Genomic DNA, 19,701 nt, shown 5'->3' with positions numbered 1-19,701 from the left:
TGCAGAGAGTGGGCCAAGACGGCCCACCTCTGCAGACACACAGGCTGGTGTGGACTTCGTGGTGGACTGGGGGGGCAGCTGGGAGGACCCGCGAGTCCGAGAAAAACAGAAACAACTGGGGCTGGCCCACCTGGGGTCCCTAAGGCACGACTCACACTGGGGTCCCGTGGGAATAGGGCCAATCTGCTTCCTGGGCGTCTGGGAACACGCCCTCCCTTCCCACGGAGCATCTACTCCAATATTTTCCAAGCCTCCCTCACTGCGGAAAGGGTGGAGGCTATCAGGCAGAAAAGGAGAGAAATAAAACAGGAAAATCCGGTGGGGGTGGGGAGAGCGGACCCTCCATGGCAGGCAGGTCCCATACCCAGCCCTGAGACGCACCTCTAAGGTACAAAAGTCAAACTCAAAAAGCTCAAACTAGTTTTTTTTCCCAGCCCCTACCCCCATCTCTGTGACTCTGGAAAGCTTTTATTATGATCATTAACATGGTCTTGGTCTTTCCATCACAAACATCATCTAATCCGCCCGTGAGCAGAAGGAACCACAGATGAGACCCGCGCTTGCGCGTGCGGACGGCGCCACCCGGCACACACTAGGCCTTCATGGAGGAGAGGCCTGTCCAGCCTCGGGGAACCTCGTGGAGCCCCCATCGAATGCCTGCATCTCGGCAGACCAATGGAATTCTCACTGTCCATTTTTATAATCCCCAGAAATTAAATTGTTTTTGTCAATCACGTGTTAATTTTTTTTTTTTTTTGTAAACAGTCTTACTCAAGCTACGGTTGAGAAAGCCAAAACCAGTGTTTCTCCCCAAGTTAAAAACCAGCGAGGTGCCCTGCAGCCTGCCAGCCTTCACCCACAGAGGCTGGATGGCCACTGAGCCACCACCAGGCAGGCCGCAGTTCTAGCCTCAGACAGAAGCCCCTGGCTCCTGGCCTGGACCCCAAGAGGCTACCTCCCTGCACCTGCTCCGGCCTCTGAGACCAGCGGCGGCCCACTTTGGTCGCCCATTCTCCCGCCAACCTTCCCAAGCCACTGCGAAGAAACATAAAACATCTAAAACGCTACTGAGTCTGCAACCGGGGCACCTGGCCCGTTCTGCTCAAACCCAGGGCCCTGGAGGGACACCGGGCCTTTCCCTGGCGGGGCGGATGCTGCACCTTGGCCCATGGTGGCTCAGATCTCTGACTCCCGTCTGTAAGGCCGCTGCTCGAGGCCGCCACCACCGGCCTGAGGTCTGTCAAAGTCATGCCGGGCCTGGGGGCTGCGGCCATCCTGGTCTCCATCTGCTTCATCTTCCTCATCGCGGCTCAGGAAAGCCAGCTCGTTCTCGTAACAGAAGGAGTTGGCACTGGGCAGCAGGAATTTGTTCTCCACCAGGTCCTTGGCGCTGCAGCGGGGTGTGGAGGGCACCTCGTAGGTCTTATGGAAGTGGGAGTAGTCGATCTTGTACTGGTTCTTCTCCTCGAAGAGGACAGGCTCGAAGCGGTGGCCCCACAGGATCTCGTTGGCCAGGTAGGAGCTGCGGGCCTGCGTGGTCATGGCCGTGGCCTCCACCATGCCCTCCAGGATGACCACAATCTCGAAGTCATCCGTCTCCAAGTCCTGCCGGCTGATGCCAAACAACGGGCTGGCCTCGTCGATCTCATGCAGGATGGTGATGGGGGACACGAGGAAGATGCGATCGAGGCCCTTGTCGAAGCCGACGTCGATGTCGATCTGGTCCAGCGGGATGTACTCACCCTCCTCGGTGACCCGCGGCTTGATGAGCTGGGCCCGCACGTGCGCCTCCACGATGTGGCTCTTGCGCAGGTTGCCCACGCGCCACATGAGGCAGAGCTTGCCGTCGCGCAGGGCCACCACCGCGTTGTGGCTGAACAGCAGCGTCTGCGCCCGCTTCTTGGGCCGAGCCATCTTGGCCATGATGGCACCGATCATGAAGGAGTCGATGATGCAGCCCACGATGGACTGCGCCACCACCATGAACACGGCCACCGGGCACTCCTCCGTCACACAGCGCAGCCCGTAGCCGATGGTGGTCTGCGTCTCGATGGAGAAGAGAAAGGCTGCCATGAAGCCGTGCACCTGCATCACGCAGGGCGTGCGGCCACGGCCCTCCGCCGGCTCCAGGTCGCCGTGCGCCACGGCGATGACCCAAAAGATGACGCCGAACAGGAGCCAGGAGGCGAGGAAGGCCAGCGAGAAGATGAGCAGCATGTAGCGCCAGCGGATGTCCACGCAGGTGGTGAACATGTCAGCGAGGTAGCGCTGCGACTTCTCATCCATGTTGGCGAACTCGATGTTGCACTGGCCGTTCTTCTTGACGAAGCGGTTCCGGCACCGGCGCCGCGTGTGCACCTTGCCGTTGCCGAAACCGTTGGCCCCTGACATGGTGACCAGGTGCAACCCGTCCTCCTCCGATGACACGATACTGTAGGGGTTGGCCCTGCCAGCCGAGGTCATCCCGGGGATGGGGGGGCCCTGGCTCGCCCCTGGGCCGGCTCCACGGGGGGCGCCTCCTGCAACAGAGAAGACAGAGGGGCTGGCGGAACAGGCCAGCCTGGCCCAGGCTTCTGCCCCCACCCGGGGCCCTCGGCCTTGGTAGGAGGCCGTCTGCACCCTAACTCACCACCCACTGAGCTCTCCATCTTCCCTCCTCAGCCAGCCCCTCACCCTCCTTCTCGGCTTGGAAAACAGATCTGGAGCTTCCCAGGAGCTCTGGCCAAAAACCTTGGCTTCATCCTCAGCCCATGTGAGCGCCCCCCCTACCAAAGGCTCTGCTTCCAAAGTGTATTTATAATCCTACCTCTTCTCCCACCGCCGTGGCCTGAGTCCCCATCATCACCCACCCGGACTAGCACGGCGGCTGCCTCGCCAGCCTTTGTGCTCCGGCCCCCACCCCGGTCCAGAGGCAGCGGGGGAGCCTGGCTGTCCTCTGCTCAAAGCCGGTCTCTGCTGGCACCTGCGAGGCCCGCGTGAATGGAGTCCAGGGCCCCTCAGCTCTCAGGCCCAGGCTCCTCGCTCACCTGCTGCAGCTCCCAGCCTGTGCGCTGCTCCTCAGGACGGGCCCTCACATTCTTGGCCCGGACACCCTTCCGCTGCCTCAGCTCCCTCAGTCCCTGGCCTCCATGCCCAGGAGCAGCTTCCTGAACCCATGGGAGACTGTACCCCCTCACCCAGGTCCTCATGATAACCCCAAAGCACTGACCTCTGACACCATAACAGTAGTAACAGTAACAGGAAGGACAGGCCTGGGGTCTCACCCACTGATCCCACCGTGAGACCACTGGCCTCCTGAGCGTCGGGAGTTTGCTGTGTGGTTCACTGCTCTCTCACCCCCCGGGCCTCGAGCAGAGCCTGGCCCCGAGGATGCAGAGCCTGGCCCCGAGGATGCCCTCCTGATGCTCGAGACTTGTGCCCCACGGCACCCACTCCCAGCGCCCATATACCACAGCCTCCATCCATAACTAGGAGGGGGTCCACAGGTCAGTGCCCAGAGGGGTCACTGACTGACCCTATCCCAGTGGCCTTTCCCATCACTGCCTTTCTCAGCTCTAAATGACAGCACCTAGGGAACACTCAGAGAGCCACTGTCCTTGGCCCATTCAGGGGAGCACTTGGTGGGCTTGTCGCACGCACACACACACACACACACGCACACCAAGCTGTCTCAGGAATGTCCCATGGCATGACCCCTGCAGCCAGACACACTGCTCTCAGGCCCACAGCCCATGTTCAGCTCCCAGACGGGCCGGCAGTGGCCCCTCCCCCAGGGCCCTGTAGGCTCTTGGCTGGCCTTTTGGTGCCAGGCCGAAGCACCTGCAGGCCAGAGGCCATGGTGCCGCCTGGACCTGTGGGCACTGAGGCCATCTAGCCCTTAGTGTCAGGGCTGCAGGTGCTCAGGCCCTCAGCCTGGCTCAGCAGGGCTGAGCTGGAAGGAGGGGGAGAACCCTGGCCGGCTGACCTGGCCAGGATGCTTTGTCGGGCATACTCCCCTCCACCACTGGGGACCCCATCCACCCCAAATCCCCAACTGATCACACCGGGAGGCCACTGTTAGACAAGGCTGGGAGCCCTCAAGTGCCCTGAAGACAATGAGGCCCCAGATAAGAAGGTCCCAGGGAAGCCATTCCAGAAGCGGAGGCAGGTGGCTGAGTACCCACCAGAAACCCAGAAATTGGAAGTGACTCAGCCAGGGGGAAGCAACACTGGGATTTAGCCCCTGTCTGTGTGACCAGGTGCAGCCAGGGCCTCGGAGGGAGCGCAACATCTGACTTCTGCTTCAAACACCTGGGAGACAGGTGAGGGAGAAGTGCACATGAGCAACCCGGCTGCACATCCCTCCTAGGGTCTGTCTCCATTGCCAGATGCTTCTGAATCCCCAGAGCGGGCTCGTATGTAACACTCACGGCCCTTACTGCCCTACTCCTCAAACTGCAGAAAAAGCAGGCCAGACACATTAGCAAATGGTCTTAGATTATCCTTGCAACCCCAAGAAGGTGGCTGCCATCATTGCTTCTACCATGAATGGAGATTCAGAGAGGTTAACTGACTTCCCCAAAGCCACACAGCCAATAAGCAAGAGAGCCGAAATTCGAACCAATCTAGCTTATGTGAGGTCTCCTGCCGACACGTCAGGCTCTGCGGGGGCCTCTTCTCACACTGCCACCGCCCCCCGCGGCTACTCCGCTGACCACCTCACCATAGGTCTGAGGAGCTGAGGCTTGGGACTGTGATGGTGGATGCTGCTTCTGCCTGGGCCAGGAGGCAGGGAGCCGGGGGTGGTGGGAACCCCGGGTACTGCGCCGAGAAGATGGCTCGACCCCAGATTCCTGGGCCCTCCAGGCGGAGGAGGCCAGGGCCCGGGTACTTAGATGCTGGCGGCAGGCCACTGGACCGCAGGGGGCAGGTTTATGTGGCCTGGATGCCGGGAGGGACGTCCAGCGGGTCATGGCTGCTCCAACTGGGGCTCTGAGCAGCTCGAGTCCTGCAAGGGACAGAATCAGAAGAATCAAAGGCCAGAGAGCCCAGCCTGACGCTCTGCTACCGTCAGCTGGGGAGCCCCGCACCTGGCCAGCTCCCAGGCCAGGATGGGAACTGTGGTGACTCCTGGTGTTTCTCCCTGGGCTGGGCACCTGGGACCCACCCAGACTGTGTCACGCAGGCTTGGGAAACCCATCAACTCTTCTGTTGATGTTCCTCCTCAAACCACACAGAAAATCAACAGGTTCACGTTCACACTTGCTCCCTTGTTTCTCAGCTAGCAACTGAGACTATAAGCAGAGTCACTGTCCAAAGTCACCCAGAAACTAAGGTTGAGACAGAGTTGGAGCTCCAGGTATTGGTCCAGTCCTCAGCTTCCCATGGCCCCATCCTGCCATATGTGTATATGTGTGTGTGTGCGTGTGCATGTGTGTGTGTGTGTGCATGTGACGCTAGGGGTGTGGGGAGCCCCTCCCAAGCTCTTGGTGAATGCAGCTCCACAAAGAAAGATCCGGAAGAGGACCCATGAGTAAAAACCCCAGCACCACAAACTTGACAATCGTCCCAAGGACACTCCACATAGACAAACACAGGTGTGGCAAGAAGGTCATGCAGCCTTGACATCTTTAAAGACTCGATTTAAGAAATGTGGGACAACATCCCCAACCAGGAATATGTAGGCTGGTTGCCTACACTCTTGCTCAGTGATGCATACAGTTAGATCAGAAAAGAAATGTTATTAGATTTGTTTTGCTACAAGAGGCCTCAGCAAGTAAGGAGACTGGCTCCCCATTTCATAGATTGAGAACTGAGGCTGAGACCTGTCCCAGGTCACAGAGCAGTTTGTGGGCTTGGATGAGATGGTAAAGGCAAGGGTTAGGATCACTGTTGGTAGATGCCCAGGTCGCCCAGTGGGTACCCGAGGCATTGTCTGGAGGGAAGTGGGAGAGAGGCCCCGGGGTGAGCTACCTGAGCTAGACGAGGTGACTTCGACACTGAAGGTGGGTAGCGAGGCAAGTCCAGCAGGCAGAGAAGGGGACGGAGCAGTGCGCAGACCCAGACACTTCCGGGAGACAGAGAAGCTGTCCCCAGCCCTGCTGTCTCTTGAGCCCACTTCTCTGCTGGCCACAGATCTGTGGACACTGACAGACTCCCAGCCACCGGGGCGTTTGGAGCACAACAGGGCCAGGGCTGGGAGCTTTTAGAGTGGCAGCTACCACATGACCCAAAGGTGGGGCCCAGAAGTCACTGGGAGGTGCCTCCGGATGGAGTAGGACACCCCATGGCCTGTCCCCTGAGGCTCTGGGCACCTCAGGTTTCGGCAACATCCGGCAGAGAAAGAGGGCAAGGCGGGGGCCCCAGTCTCAGATGTCAAGAAAGCACTAGCTACAAGAGCGGGAGGAGCTGAAGCCCCCCACCCAAGCCTTTCAGCTGGCCGGAGTGCTTTGGAGGCAGGAGCGCACTGACCAGTGCCCACTGTGTGCTCTCTGCGTGCCCGGCCTCGTTCGAGGAGCCCCAGTGACCTCCCTTAATCCCTGCAACAACCTTATGACTATTATCCCCATTTTCCAGATGAAGAAACTGAAGCTCAGACTGGGTCACTTGCCCGGGGTCACATGGCCCCTAAGCAGCAAGTTCCCAGTCTAGAAGGTGGAAGAGAAACCGACCCCCGTCGCCCCCAGGCCCCAGGGTCAGACGGCAAGCCTGACACTGAGTTCCCGTCTCAGTCCTTCAGGCCCCGAACCGTGTGCCAGTAAGACAGACAGACAGTCCCGAATCTCGGCACTGAAAGCAGAGGTGAGCCCCTGACGGGTGCCCCTGACCCAGGGCCCATGTTTGGAACATCATGGGATGGGGCACTCACTACCTAGTGATCAAAGCCTACAATGGGAAAAAACTCCTCGCGGATCCCGTGGTTCCGGGACAGCCAGTGCGTGGCCTGCGGGCAGCTGCCACCACCTCCCCCGTGTTCCGGGACAACCTCTGCAACTCTCCTACTCTAGTAGGAACTGCCGACATCTTTAGCGAGAGAGCTTGATGAATCCAGTCTTCAAGTTGCAGGCAAAGAGACTGAGGCTCGACCAGGGCTCTGGGACTCTGTCACACAGGAAGTGAGAGCTGGAGCCAGGTGGGGGCAGGGAATGCACAGCCAGGGCCTAGTGCCTGCTGGTTGGGGGGGGGGCACCAGGGAATGAGGGGGCTACCCAGCGGCCCTTGAGGAGGCCGAGGTTGGCGTGGAGTGGAGCCGGAGGGCTGGGAGCACCGTTTCATTCTCACACTGGGGAAGAAGACGACCATCTCCTTGGCCCCTTTCAGGCCAATTTCCCTTCCCCTCCCCAGAACACAGACCGCCTTTGCCTGCAGTGCACACCACGGCCTACATACATTCAGAGTCTACTCAGTGCAGGTTTTCTGGGCCAAGCCCATGCTGGGTGCAAGGAGAGAAATAGCCAGACTAGTAGGACAGTGGAGATGGTCACTGGTCCCCCTGCACACCGGGCCCTCACCACCTCAGGCCTGCCTGCTCCATTTCCAACCACTGACACTAGGCTTTTAGCCCAAAAGCTCTCTCTGGCCGCTGGCCTGCTCTGGGCTCCCGCATCGGAAGGGCTAGGGAACAAGCGCTCCCAGAGCAGGCTTCCTGGAGGGGGCAGCTCCCTGCCCCCGACAAGCGTACTCTGGGTGCCTGGTCTACACTGCCTCCCCAGACCCAAGCCTCCTCTCCCAGAAGTCCCCCAGCACCACTGGCCAGTGGGGCTCCTCCTCTTCTCCCAAACCTCTGCCCTCCTCCTGTTCCCCTCCTCCTCCCCCTCATTCTCCCCGTCCTCCCCCTCCCTGTCCTCTCCCTTCACCCTCCTTCTCCCCCTCCTTTTTTCCTTCGCCCTCCTCCCCTCCCCTTCCTCCTGCCCCTTCTCATCCTTACTCTCCCCCTTTCTCCTGCTCCTCCCACCTCCTTCTCCCTCTTCTCCTGTCCCTCCTCCTAGGGTCATTTGGCAACCTGACCACTTCCCCTGTTGTCTGAGCCGAAAGCCTGGTCACCTCTCTCCTCCAGCCTCCGTACCCACTCCCTCAGCAGGTCCTGTGTGGTTTGACTCCTGATTTCTCAAAGCTGTCCGCCATCTAATCACCTACATCCTCCCTCCAGTCCAGGCCACTCCCCCTGGTCTGGACACACCAGCAGGCCTCTAATGGGTTGTGCTGTGGTGCCCCTCTGCCCCACGTTCTCCCACCCCCAGATCATCGCTAAAGGGAATCTTCAGACTCCTCCCTTCTGTCAGGGGTCAGAGGAACTGCAGAACATTTTCAGATCCTCCGGCCCCAGGCTCTTGCTTTTACTGCCGGAAGCCACCTTCTACCTGGTGTGAGAGTTGCCCTGGCCCAGGCCGCATCGCTGGCCAACCTCAGAGGCCCGGAGAGGCTGGAGCAGGCCTGGCTCAGAGGAAACACTCTCCGACCAGACGAAGGGAGGAGGGAACGCGCGGCGGAGAAGCAGATGGATGAGGAACGCGATGGACGGTTGTATGAGGTGAAAGACAGGTGCACAGGTGGGCGGTCAGGGAGATGATGAAGACACGGGACTGATGGGTGGACGGGCGGATGGGTGGTAGCCAGGAAGATGGACGGGTTCGGCGGACAGAAAATAATTCAGTGACTTGAATGGATGGCTTAGTGGCTGGATGAAGAGATGGACGGGTGGGCGGGCAGGCAGATGAGCAGACAGATGGACGGCCAGATGGATGGGTGGTGGATGGAAGGACACAGTGGTATTTGGGTGCATGGATGAGTGGCTGGGATGGTGGGTGACTGGCCGGGAAATGGGTGAATACGTGGAAGGAAAGACGGCTGGATGCGCTGGGTAGGTGAGTGCGCAGGTGGGTGGACGGCAGATGGATGGGGGGTGTGCGGAGCTAGGCCGGCAGCGGGTTAAGGAGAGGCTGGAGGGGAGAGGGACAGGTAAGTAGACAGATGAGTGTCTGCTTGCCGGATGGCTAGATGGATCGATGCCCATCGGTGACCTCCATTTACCTCTTGATTCCTATCTTCTAAGTAACGGTGCTGAGCAGGCAAGTGGCTGTCTCCAAGGCTGTGTCAGCAGCAGCTGCCATTTCCCAGGCCCCAGCTGGAGAGGGATCAGTCGCTGCAGGACCCTAAAGTTTACAGAGCAAAGCCAAATTAGTATAGATGGTGCTGCTCTCCTCACAATGGCTCCAAAGTCTGAGATTTCCACCTAAACCCACATTTCTGCTGCTTCCCTCGGGGTCCCGTGGGAGGTGGGACCCACACCTCTGACACCCACACCTTTGCAGCTTGCGAGTCTGTCTATGAAACCGTTCCGAACCAGTGGAGGGCAGAACAGGATGGGTCCCCGGGGAAAATTACAGCTGCTAATTACGGAGTGCCCACTGATTGCCAGACACTGGTAGGTGTCGCAGGGACTTTAGCTCATGTTATCCTCACAACAACGCCACAGGGCTGGAACCATCCCTGTTCTCATTCCAGAGAGGTGGGCAGTGCGGTAATTTCCCCAAGGTCACCGAGGAACTCAGGTCCCTAACCTATGCTCCTGGGCACCACCTGCAGAGCCTTCCCAGTGCCAACCACAGGGTTCAAGCACGGACGGACAGAAGGACAGACGGAAGGATGGATCATGGATAGATGAATGGATGATGGGTAGGTAGGTGGGTGTGTCTATGGCTGGATTATGGACAGATGGGTGGGTGGGTGGATTATGGGTGCGTGTGTGGGTGTGTGGTGGATTACAGATGGACAGATGGGTGGGCGGGCGTGTGGATGGCGGATGCTAGACAGACGGATGAGTAGGTGGGGAGAGGAGCAGGTGAATGCATGCATGGGTGGATGGATGCAGTGGCGTGGTGAGCGGGACAGATGAATTTACAGATGAGTGCATGGGTGCATAAATGTCTCTACGGATCGGTGCATGTTGGTAACCTGTCAGACACTTGCCTTGGGCATACACACACCCTATGTCGTCCCAGCAACCCAGAAGCTTCAATTTTCCCACTGTCAAAGGGGGCCCTGCTTTTCTCCCCACCGTGCTGTGTGAATGGGAGGACAGTGTGGCGGTATGGCCCTCCGTGAGCTTCCAGAGGCAGGCCCACTCACCTTCCCCCACCTCCCAGCCACCGAGGCCACAGAGCCCCACCCCTTCACAGCTGAGCTGGCTGCCGTCCACTGTCGCACTGGCTTTTCTGGCTGGGATCAAGGGCACTGTGGGTGAGTCACCCCCACATCATAAGCCTCCTGGGGCAGGTGAGAGCGATGGGTTTAGAGGCACACAGACCTGGGTTCAAACCCTCTGCCCATCACAAGCTGTGTGACCTTGGGTGACTCACTTCCCCCTTCTGGGCCTCTGCTTACTCCATAAGGGAATGTCCTTCTGGTTCCTTTTCACCTTCCAGGCTCTTATCTCGAGACTCCCTGTCCTCAGCCCCCTGCTGCCCCATCCCTGACCATTCCCTGAGCAGCGGCTGTGGGTCTTCAGGGTTCCTCTCTTAGCCCCGACACCCTGGAAGTGATGGGGAAACTGAGGCCCAGGAAGGCTCTATCATAGACCCACATCACACTGGGAATCTCCACAGCAAAGACTTGTGCCCAAATCCCTGATCTTTGCCCTTCCCCTAGAATGGGCCGACACTGTGCCTGGCCTGAGGGCCCACTCCTGTCTTCAGTTACTCCCAACATTCAGTGTCACCTTGAGGGAGGGCTTCTTGTCCCGGCTGCACAGACAGGGAAATTGGGGCTCACAGAGGTTAAATCACTTGCCCTGGGTCCCCTGGAGCTGGAACTCCAAAAGAGGAACTGTCACAGGGCAATCTTTTAGGGGGAAGGATGCGAGACGGTCCGTCCTGCCCCACTTTCTGTGGGCCTGTTTGGTCCTCTGGCCAGCCCCAGGCTCTCTCAGTCTTGTTTCTGATGCCCTAGTTCCTAAAAGGGCTTTCCCCAGACCCACAAACCCAATCACATGTGTTCTCACCTGTGAGGAGGGCAAATTAGTCCCATTCTCCAGGGAAACAGAGGCTCCGAGCAGAGAAGTGACTGGCCCAAGATCACAAAGCCACTGAGTGAGTGGCAGTTTGGAGATAGGAACTCGGGTCTCTGGACACCCTCTCCAGTGCTCCACCTGCTGCCCTGAGAGGACCACAGCAGCCCATGATGTGAATTCAAACCTCAGAAGTTCACCAAATGCTTTCCTGGGTCATGGGCACGGTCCCAGATTGGATCAGTTGGGGGGTGGGGAGAGGGCTTGCACATAACATGGGAGCAGCCCGAGCCCAGACTGGCCAGACTGGCCCTCAGACTGCCAGGCAGGGAGGGCAGGGCCTGGATGGACCCTGAAGCTTCCCCACTTCCCACTGCCGGTGCCAGTCTGTCAGCCAAGGCCAGGGCTGAAACTGCCTGGGGACAGGGCGAGGCATTTCCCCTCCCTGAGGCCCAGCTTCCTCCTCCACAAAATGGGCTGATGACTCTGGCCCCAGCGGATGTGCCCATGCAATTCAGTGTGGTGAGCGAGGTGAGCTCTGGGCACAGGGCCTGGAACAGCAGGGCCCTGCAGGAGGCAGCTGTCACCACCCCTGATCTCAGTCCTCCCTGGGGGCGGGGGGAGGCGGAGGGTGTCAGTGAGCTCCGATTCCCTAAGCCAAGGCCTGGATGACCCCAGCTCAAGAAGGGCCCTTCTTGGGCCTCAGCCTCCTCCATTTGCAAAAGAGGTACAGTCCACCTACCTCCCGACAGTCAGGGGAGCAAAGGGAGGCTCTGTCCCGGTGCAGACCTGGGGTAAGGGCCAGCCCCTCCAGGGTTCTCTGAAAGGTTCTCTTGCAGGCTCTGAGAGCAGACATGGAGATTCCCAAGAGGATGGAAAGGTGGCATATGTATCCCTTGCCCTCCCACGCAGTCCCGTGTGACCCTCTCGAGATGCACCCCAAGAGTCCGGAAAGCAGGAGAACCAGGAGCTGGCAGAGCCTGGAGCCTGGCCACCTCCCTCCTCTGTGCCCAGCAGATGCTGCCGCTGCCACCACAGGCAACCCTCAGGCCACTCCTGCTCCACGGCCTGGTGACAGGGCTACACACTCTGACCAGGGACAAGCTGGGCCAAATGGCCAGCAGAAGTGGACATCTGCCTTCTGAGCCCCAAGGTGAAGCCAGGGCAGGAGCTTCTGGCCCCCAGGATGGACAACAGGTCATGCCAGACACTGGGGAATGTTTTGGAGGGTATTTTTATCTTGAGAACATCCTTCTACAGCAGGTGGGGACGGGAGGGAGACAGGGTGTCCTTGGCCCCAGGCCTCTGGGTGTAGCCGAGGACAGAGGCCCCTGGGAGCTCTCTGCTAGAGTGGCCATTAGAGACCTGTCCCGAATCTCCCATCCCAGGAGCATGTGGGACCTAAAGGGTCTCGGGGAAGGTGTCTGTCCCTCTCTGGGTCTCCCTCTTACAGTCAGCCCTTCCTGAGGGCCTGCTCAGGCTGGGCTCAGCTGGGCACCAGTGACTTGGATGGACTAGCAAATGCCTGTCCTCATGGGGTGCCCTGCCAAGCAAGGGAGATAGTGAGTAAACCAGCAGTCACAACAAGGCTGGCTCAGAGCCACAGTCAGAGCCCTCGGCGCCCAAGGCAGATGGCTAACCCAGTTGGGGTGCAGGTGGGCTTCCTGGAGGGAGCAACAGGAGAAAGCCCAGCCCGAGATGGACCGCAATGCTGTCAGTAGCACCTAGAATCCCACGGGCCACGGTGCACATGGGGCTCTGCTCCTCACACACTGGGCCTTGGGCAAGGCTCTCCCCACCTCTGAGCCTCCCTGTTCCTATCTACAACCCCAGGGGCTGGCCCTTCCAAGCCCAACATTCCAGCATCCTAAAGGATTTGGGGCTGAAGAGGGTGTAGAGAGACAGACAGGAACGTCATCATCCTACTAACAGAGAAGTCCTGTGTGGGTAGGCGCGGGGGCCAAGGCGTGACACTGACAGATGAAGAAACTGAGGACCTGAGAGGCGCCAGATACCATACTAATGACCTTGGACTTGATCCCAAGGGCAATGGAGTGTCAGAAGGAAACGAAAGTATGAGTTGGGGCAATACGGCCTAGGTTCAAATCCTATCTCTGTCCCTTCCTGTGTGACCTTGGGCAAGTCATATACCCTCTCTGAGCCCATCTTCTGACTTATAAAATGGGATTAATAGTGATATCATCTCATGGGGTTTCATCAAGTTAATGCATGGAGGTTGCCCAACTGGAAAATTCCTGGTTCCCCACTGCCTCCCATCACCACATACCTGAACCCCAACTCACTCTAGAGAAGGGGCATGGGCCTCTGGGGGGCCTGGGCTGGACCTCACTCCAGGCAGGAAGGAAGGAACAGATAGAAAGAATGGGAAGGAACCCCAGGAGGAGGTACACAGTGAGCAAAGGCACCATGGCCTCTTTTTTTCTTAAAGCTGTAATTTTTCAAGCTTCAACTTAATTGGAGTCTCAGGCATTTCCCAAGCACCAAGCATGTTCACAGGAGAGCAAAGATCTGAGATAAAGTGACAAGAAAAGCCTGGCACAAGGAAGACCATGAAAGAGAAGGCAGGAAAACTTAGCAACATAAAAATATTTACGATGTTGTTTATCAAAACCCATCATAAGCAAAAAAGGCAAATGAAAACGTTTACTATAAAGAAGACTGGTGCACTGTATATACAAAGAGTTCTTATAAATCAACAACAGAAAAGGACACGATAGGAATGAACACAGTGCTAGAGGTAGGCTCTCCACTGAAGATCGTGTGACCCTCCCAGCAACTGATGACTCAAGAAATGTCCATGGCTCAGAGCCTCAGCATGAGGGGGCCCCTCCCAGTGGAATGCCTTGAGCTGCCTTCCAGAACTCAGTGTAGCCTTCAAGCACGAAGGACACCTCCTCTATAGAGCCTTCCAAGATTTCTCCGGGTCCCCTGTTGCTCTTTGCCAAGTCCTCCCATGTCTTGGGCCCTGGAACACAGTGCCCAACTTTGGCTGAGTACCTGCCATTGCATCAGAGAATGTTCCACAGGCATTTCTGACAGAGGAGTAAATAGGGCACAGAGAGGAGCATGGTCATGTCCAGAGTTACCCATCTGTGAGCTGAGTCTCAGAGCCAGGTGTCTGTCTGCTCTAGCCACCACGTCCCCAATGAACCCTCCAGACCTGCCTTCCCCCATGAGGGAAAAGGCCCCACCTTGGGAGTTGCATTTCTTCATAACAGGCTGGGCACCACGTGGGGCCTGTCTAGATAAGGCTGGGCAGGATCAGAGCCTGAGCGCTGGCCCCAGTCCCCCCGTGACTCCGATGCTCTGCTGGGGGGACACAGAGACAGCTGTTCCTCTTCCCCTTTATTGCCTCCCCTTTTGGTAAATTCATCTTATTTGGGGAACAGAAAGTGCCCTGGGACAGCCTGACAGACCTCTGAGGGGCCCGGCATAGATAGGAGGCTGAGCTCTATGATCAGGAGTCCAGGAAAGCAGAGGGGGCTTTCTAGACGGACCATCTCATCACCCTAGCTCAGGCCTGGGAGCACTGCCAAGGCCCTGGGACTTCACCTCCTCACAAGAATCACACCTAACACTTACTTACTCAGCAGGCATCTACCAAGCCTCCACCGTGTGCAGACAGGGTCCATGGGGCCGACACTCATGTGGAGCAAGACAGGCAAAAAACAGGTTGGCGGGAGCAAGTGATTCCAGAGGCAAAGTGGGCACTATTCTACAGGTCTTCCAGGAAATTGTGACATTTGATTTGAGAGCAGCGCGAGGAGAGATTGTGGGAACAGTGTTCCTGGAGGTGGGAACAGCAAGAAAGAAGGCCCTGAGGCTGGACTGTTGCTGTGTTCAAGGAACTGGAGGGAGGTTGGGAGGGCTGAAGCTGAGTGTGTCAGAGAGAAGAGAGGAAGCGAGAGGGGACAGGACCAGCTCAGAAAGAGAGAGGACTTGGCTGGGGACACACAGATGGGGACACCCGGGCCTCTTCTTGCTCATCAGCCAGTGGCAGTAATAACCCATGTCCCAGTAAGTGGTGCTCAGATGAAATGCTTCCCACCTCCTTGCCTTACCATACGCCAGACCTCCTGCCCAGTGCCCTCTCTTCCTCATTCTCCCACAAACTCCTATGCATCCTTCAACACCCACTTCCAAGCCCCCACTCTTGTGCTTCCCTCTGTCCTTGATCAGACCATCCTGAGTGGCAGCTACCTGTCCCTCCCAGTCCTCCCCACCAGGCCAGGGGCCCCCTGAGGCCAGAGCCTGGGTCTGAGTGCCCTAAGCATGGGGGTTGGGTTCTGGAAGAGACTAAGGAGGGCAATAGGGACTAAGACTCAAAAGGCCCCTCCTGAATAGGCCACTGTGACCCAGGAGGACCCTTAAGGCCCACACCACAAGACTGCAGGCATGGCGGCGGTCCACCCCAAGACCCCTTCAGTCTCAGTTCATCATGGAACCTTGCCCTGTCTGGGCCTCAATTTCCCCATCAGCCCAATGAGAAGTTCTTCTGGGTCTTGTTCATCCTGTCTCAGGGAGAAGGCTGTGGCCTGAATGGGAGTCTCCCACCTCCTTCCCCTACTGACTGCTCACAGCAGCGCGGCCCCACAGGGAGAAGGGGGCCCGCAGGGAGCAGGGACCAGGCTGCCATCATCACAGCCCACTCTGAACTATGGCAAGCCCATGGACCCGGAAACATCAGCTCTCTGCCCTGGCAGCAGGGAGGCCCCGGGACAAGCCTCAGGGTGTCGGGGGATCCTCCTACCTCCTGGGACACATCCCCACCCCGCCTCCCCAGAGCAGCCAGGCAGGCGGCACTGAGGGTACAGAGAAGCCTGCTCCCCACTAGCCATGGCCACGAAACAGAAGCAGAGACCACTGCGGACACCCAGATTGGTCCCTAAGCCCTCAGGAGGGCTGCTCAGGGACACCAGGAGCCAAACAAAGGAGACTGGCAGGGGGTAGCGGGGAGTCGAGGAGTCTGGTGGACACTGCGGTGTGGAAAGGGGGGTGCAGGGTTGTGTGGTTCCTCCTACACCGTAGCACATTCCAGCAGGTCCTACCCTGGGACCCAAAAATGAAATCCAGGGTTCTCTGAACTTGAGGGGAAAACCCATGAACTTCCCCTTTTCTCTCTGCAAAATGTACCGCTCCCTCGGTGACAAGCGGAGGCAGTGAAGGCCGGCAGCACGGTGCCCAGTGGGGTCAGTCCTGGGGCCCCTGCCAGCTCTCGCTGACGAAGGCGTCCCGAAGCCACTGCGTGCTGATGACCGGGACACACGTGCTGATAAACAAGTCCCACGTCTGCTTCCCTTTGTGGTCCTCTGTGGGTTCCCTCATGCGTTCAGGAATATTACTCCGAGCAAGCGGACCTCAAAGCCGTCCCCAGCCAGCCGACTCGGGCTGGAGCCTCCTGTGTGACATGGTGATGTCACCTAGGCCGTCACGCTCCTTCAGTCATGCGTCTGTTCCCCAGGCCTGTCTGCAGTGAGCACCACCTCCAGAGATGCTCCATACAGGGTGTCCTGTGAACGGGGTAAAAAGCCCCTGCCCCCTCCCGGGGTTCATAACAGACATTTCAGAAAAAAAGGAACAAATGACGATTCGGGCCGCACCAAGGCTGTCCAGCTGCTGGGGAATGTGCGGTCTGGCTATGGGGAGAAAGCCAGGCCTCCATGGGGAACAGCAAACGCACAGGCCTGAGACGGCCTGGGCGGGGCCTTAGCCTATGACCCAACTATGAAGTCCCCGATCAAACCCAGATTTACCGGGGACTCCTTCTGGGGCCCAGCCCAGGAACACGCACCTGAGGAATTCTCTGAAACACAGAAAAGAGTACTGACAGCATCTTCTTCCATACATTCCCTCATCTAGTCCTGGATGAGGTGCAGGCTTTTCTTGGGCCAGTGTCACAATGAGACTGAAGCTGGGGGTAGGAAGGGACCCAGTGCCGCCCCCACAGCTGCCTTACCCCAGCTTCATCCTCACACATGCATTTCCAGCCCCAGCACATAGGAAAGGCACCCCCACCGTGCATCAGGCAAGCCAACACTGTGACCTAGGCTGCTTCAGTTCATGGTATCATGCCTCTTGATAGAGGCTGGAGATGAACTCAGAGAGAGTGAGCACTCTGCCCAGGGTCACATGGCTGGGGTCCACAGCAGAGGGCAGGAGAACCCAGGCCTTTCAGGGCTACAGGAACACAGACCCTGGACTTGACCACACGAGCCTGGCCCTAATGTCTCTAGGACAAACCTCAGTCTCTCCAGGTGCCTGGGGACTGCCTCCTACAGTGAGCCTTCCCTGGCTGTGAGCCGCTGTCCGCCCCTCCCTCAGAGCTGACTGGTGTCTGAACCCTGTTTGCCTCCTGCTGTGTGACCCTGAGCCACGGGCCCTCTCCGAGCCTGCATCCAAGAGAATAAGGTAGGTTTGGGGGCATCTACCCTGGAACAGGAGGCATGCCCAGCTGGTCTCTGGCCTGAGAGAGAACCCCAGGAAAAGCTTTCCCATGCCTGAAGCTTTTAGGTAATACCCCATGTGTGTGCCTGAACACACTGCCAGGAGCCACTGCCCACATGTCCTGCCCTAGAAGAAGAACCAGGGTCCGAGAGAGACCCCAGCACGGCAAAGCCATGGGCCAGTCAGCGCCAGAGGGCCGCCTCCTCCTTGGGTGATGTATTCTGGAGAGGTCACATGGGCCCAGGGGCCAGGCTGCGTGGCCCACAGCTGGGAGGAGGAACAAGGCTGCTTCCTACTCCCGTTCTCAGATCAGCATCTGCCAGCCAGAGGGAGATGCTGGGGGGGGGGGGCTGGAGATCCCCCCACACTGGTCACGGCTCTGTCTGCTCCAGCTTGCCCTGCCTTCGTCTGGAAGACATATGGTTGTGGGATTAATCCTTGCCTCCATTTCCACACCAATCAGACAGGTCTAATTCTACAGCCTGCCTGGCGCAGCTGCTGGGGACTTAACCAAGGTAGTGTGTGCCGAGTGCTCCGACCAGAGTCAGAAGGTGCTTGTGTGTGGGCACAGTCTTGTGTGGATATCAGGTCGGGGGTTTGGGTGCATGCTTTTCTGGAAATGTCAGTGATCTGTAGGCACCTGACCCCCAGAAACTGATCTTGAGGGAAGGATTTAGGAACAGGAAGTTTATTTAGGAGGTGATCCTGGGCGTTCGGGAAAAGCAGGAGAAGGATGGCAGCAAGTCACAGGGGTGCTGCTGAGCGAGGCCCTCCTGGGACACTTAGGCTCCAGCCTGTTGGTGTCGAGAGCTCGAATCTTGGTTATCCCCCCAAAGGGCAAGGAAGTCCACAAAGTGGTCTGTGGTGCTCCCGGGAGGCAGGGGCTGCAGTGGCCCGAGGCTCTCCACCCCTCCAAGGGGTACAGGGCCGGGGAGGTGCAGTTTAGGAGGTGTTCGTCCCCAAGACTGCCCCTGCAGACAGCTCCGGGGACCGGAGGAGAGATAGGCTGTGGGCAGAAGTGCGAGGGATAAAGTGGACTTCATTCGCCTTCATCCGCCCACTGGGGTCTCCCGCAGGGCAGTGCACCCCTGCTCCTTCGCAGGAACACAGGAGTGCCTGTGGGATCTACTGCATGTGTAGTGTGCGCACAGACGTGGGCCTGCACCTTCCCAGGGACGATGAGTGCCGACGTTTGTGCAGGGGTTGGACACCATGGCCGTAGGTCTCTGCGTGTCTGCTCTTGCACACGTGTCATATACAGGTTCAAGCTTTACAAGGCGTGGCACACACGTGCATGTGTGCTCGGGGCAGGTGCATGTCCATGCACTACAGTCCCTCGCCCAGCACTGGTTGGCAGTGGCCATGGGATGGCAGCGATGGTCTGGTCACCTTGGCAACAGGGCAGGAGCTGGCTAAGCTGGGACAGCCTTCGTTCAAAAGAAAAAAAAAAAAACCATACTACTGAACACAAAGGGTGGGAAAAGAAAAGGAACTGGGGGCTGGGAGTGGGCAAAGTGCAGCCCCTCCTGCCCCCAGGTTCTGCTCACGGCTACCCCACCAAGCCCCTGAGCTAGCCAAGCGCTGCCAGGAGCCAAGATGCTGGTCCAAGGTCCCATATGTGGCCCAGCTTGCTGAGTATCCCCAATGTAAGACCCCTTCAGAAGCCTGGGAGCCCCCCTCAGAGGACAGCAAGTAGGGATGAGGTGGGCGCCCAGGGCCCTGACCACCGGATATGGGGAGAGCCCACAGTCAGAACCACTGAGCTCCAGCAGAGGGCGACCCAGACACCAGGCACTCTGCAAACCAGGGGACCCTGGGCCCTGCCCACGCAGAAGTCACCCTCTCCGGACAATTAGCGCACTAATTGCACACGCTGCCCCACGGCCAGGCCATTAGCCCGGATCCTGCGATGATTTATTCACGAGCTCCTATCTCCTTCTCATCCCCACGGCCTGCTCATCAGCCGCACGGCCTATGCTGGGAGGGAGGACCCACAGACGCTTCCCTAGCCTTGCTCAAAAACATGGCCTGCTATAAATATTTCATCAGGCCGAGCGCAAGGGATGAAACCGCTGGTGATCTGCTCCCCGCAGGCCGCCAGGAGCTGGACCCCCCCACGGGGGTGGCCTCCAGAAAGTGACCTCCGCCCCTGTGGCTGGCAACGTCCGACGTTCCCTTCCCTCTTCCAGGGTGGCCCAGGCCTGAGAGCCTATGGCGGGACCTCTGCTCACATCATGGGGCTTTACCCTGAC

General features: G+C 58.5%; 1 protein-coding gene across 2 annotated transcripts in view; it reads right to left on the bottom strand.

Annotated features, from left to right (window-relative positions):
• Positions 1-452: 452 nt before the first annotated feature.
• Positions 453-19,701, bottom strand: part of KCNJ12 (potassium inwardly rectifying channel subfamily J member 12) — a 39,773-nt gene continuing 20,524 nt past the window's right edge. The window contains exons 2-4 of one of the 2 annotated variants that reach the window (XM_044249257.1): positions 9,010-9,131; positions 4,703-4,987; positions 453-2,519 (exon numbers count right to left, since the gene is read on the bottom strand). In XM_044249257.1, coding sequence (XP_044105192.1) covers positions 1,177-2,519; positions 4,703-4,952 — 1,593 coding nt within the window. In that variant the 5' untranslated portion in view covers positions 4,953-4,987; positions 9,010-9,131 and the 3' untranslated portion in view covers positions 453-1,176. The remainder of the gene's footprint in view (positions 2,520-4,702; positions 4,988-9,009; positions 9,132-19,701) is intronic. The other variant, XM_044249258.1, reaches the window with a different exon arrangement.

Source organism: Neovison vison, chromosome 5 (assembly GCF_020171115.1).
Source record: "Neovison vison isolate M4711 chromosome 5, ASM_NN_V1, whole genome shotgun sequence".
NCBI classification, from domain to species: Eukaryota; Metazoa; Chordata; class Mammalia; order Carnivora; family Mustelidae; genus Neogale; species Neogale vison.
This window is presented reverse-complemented; position numbering and strand designations above follow the sequence as displayed.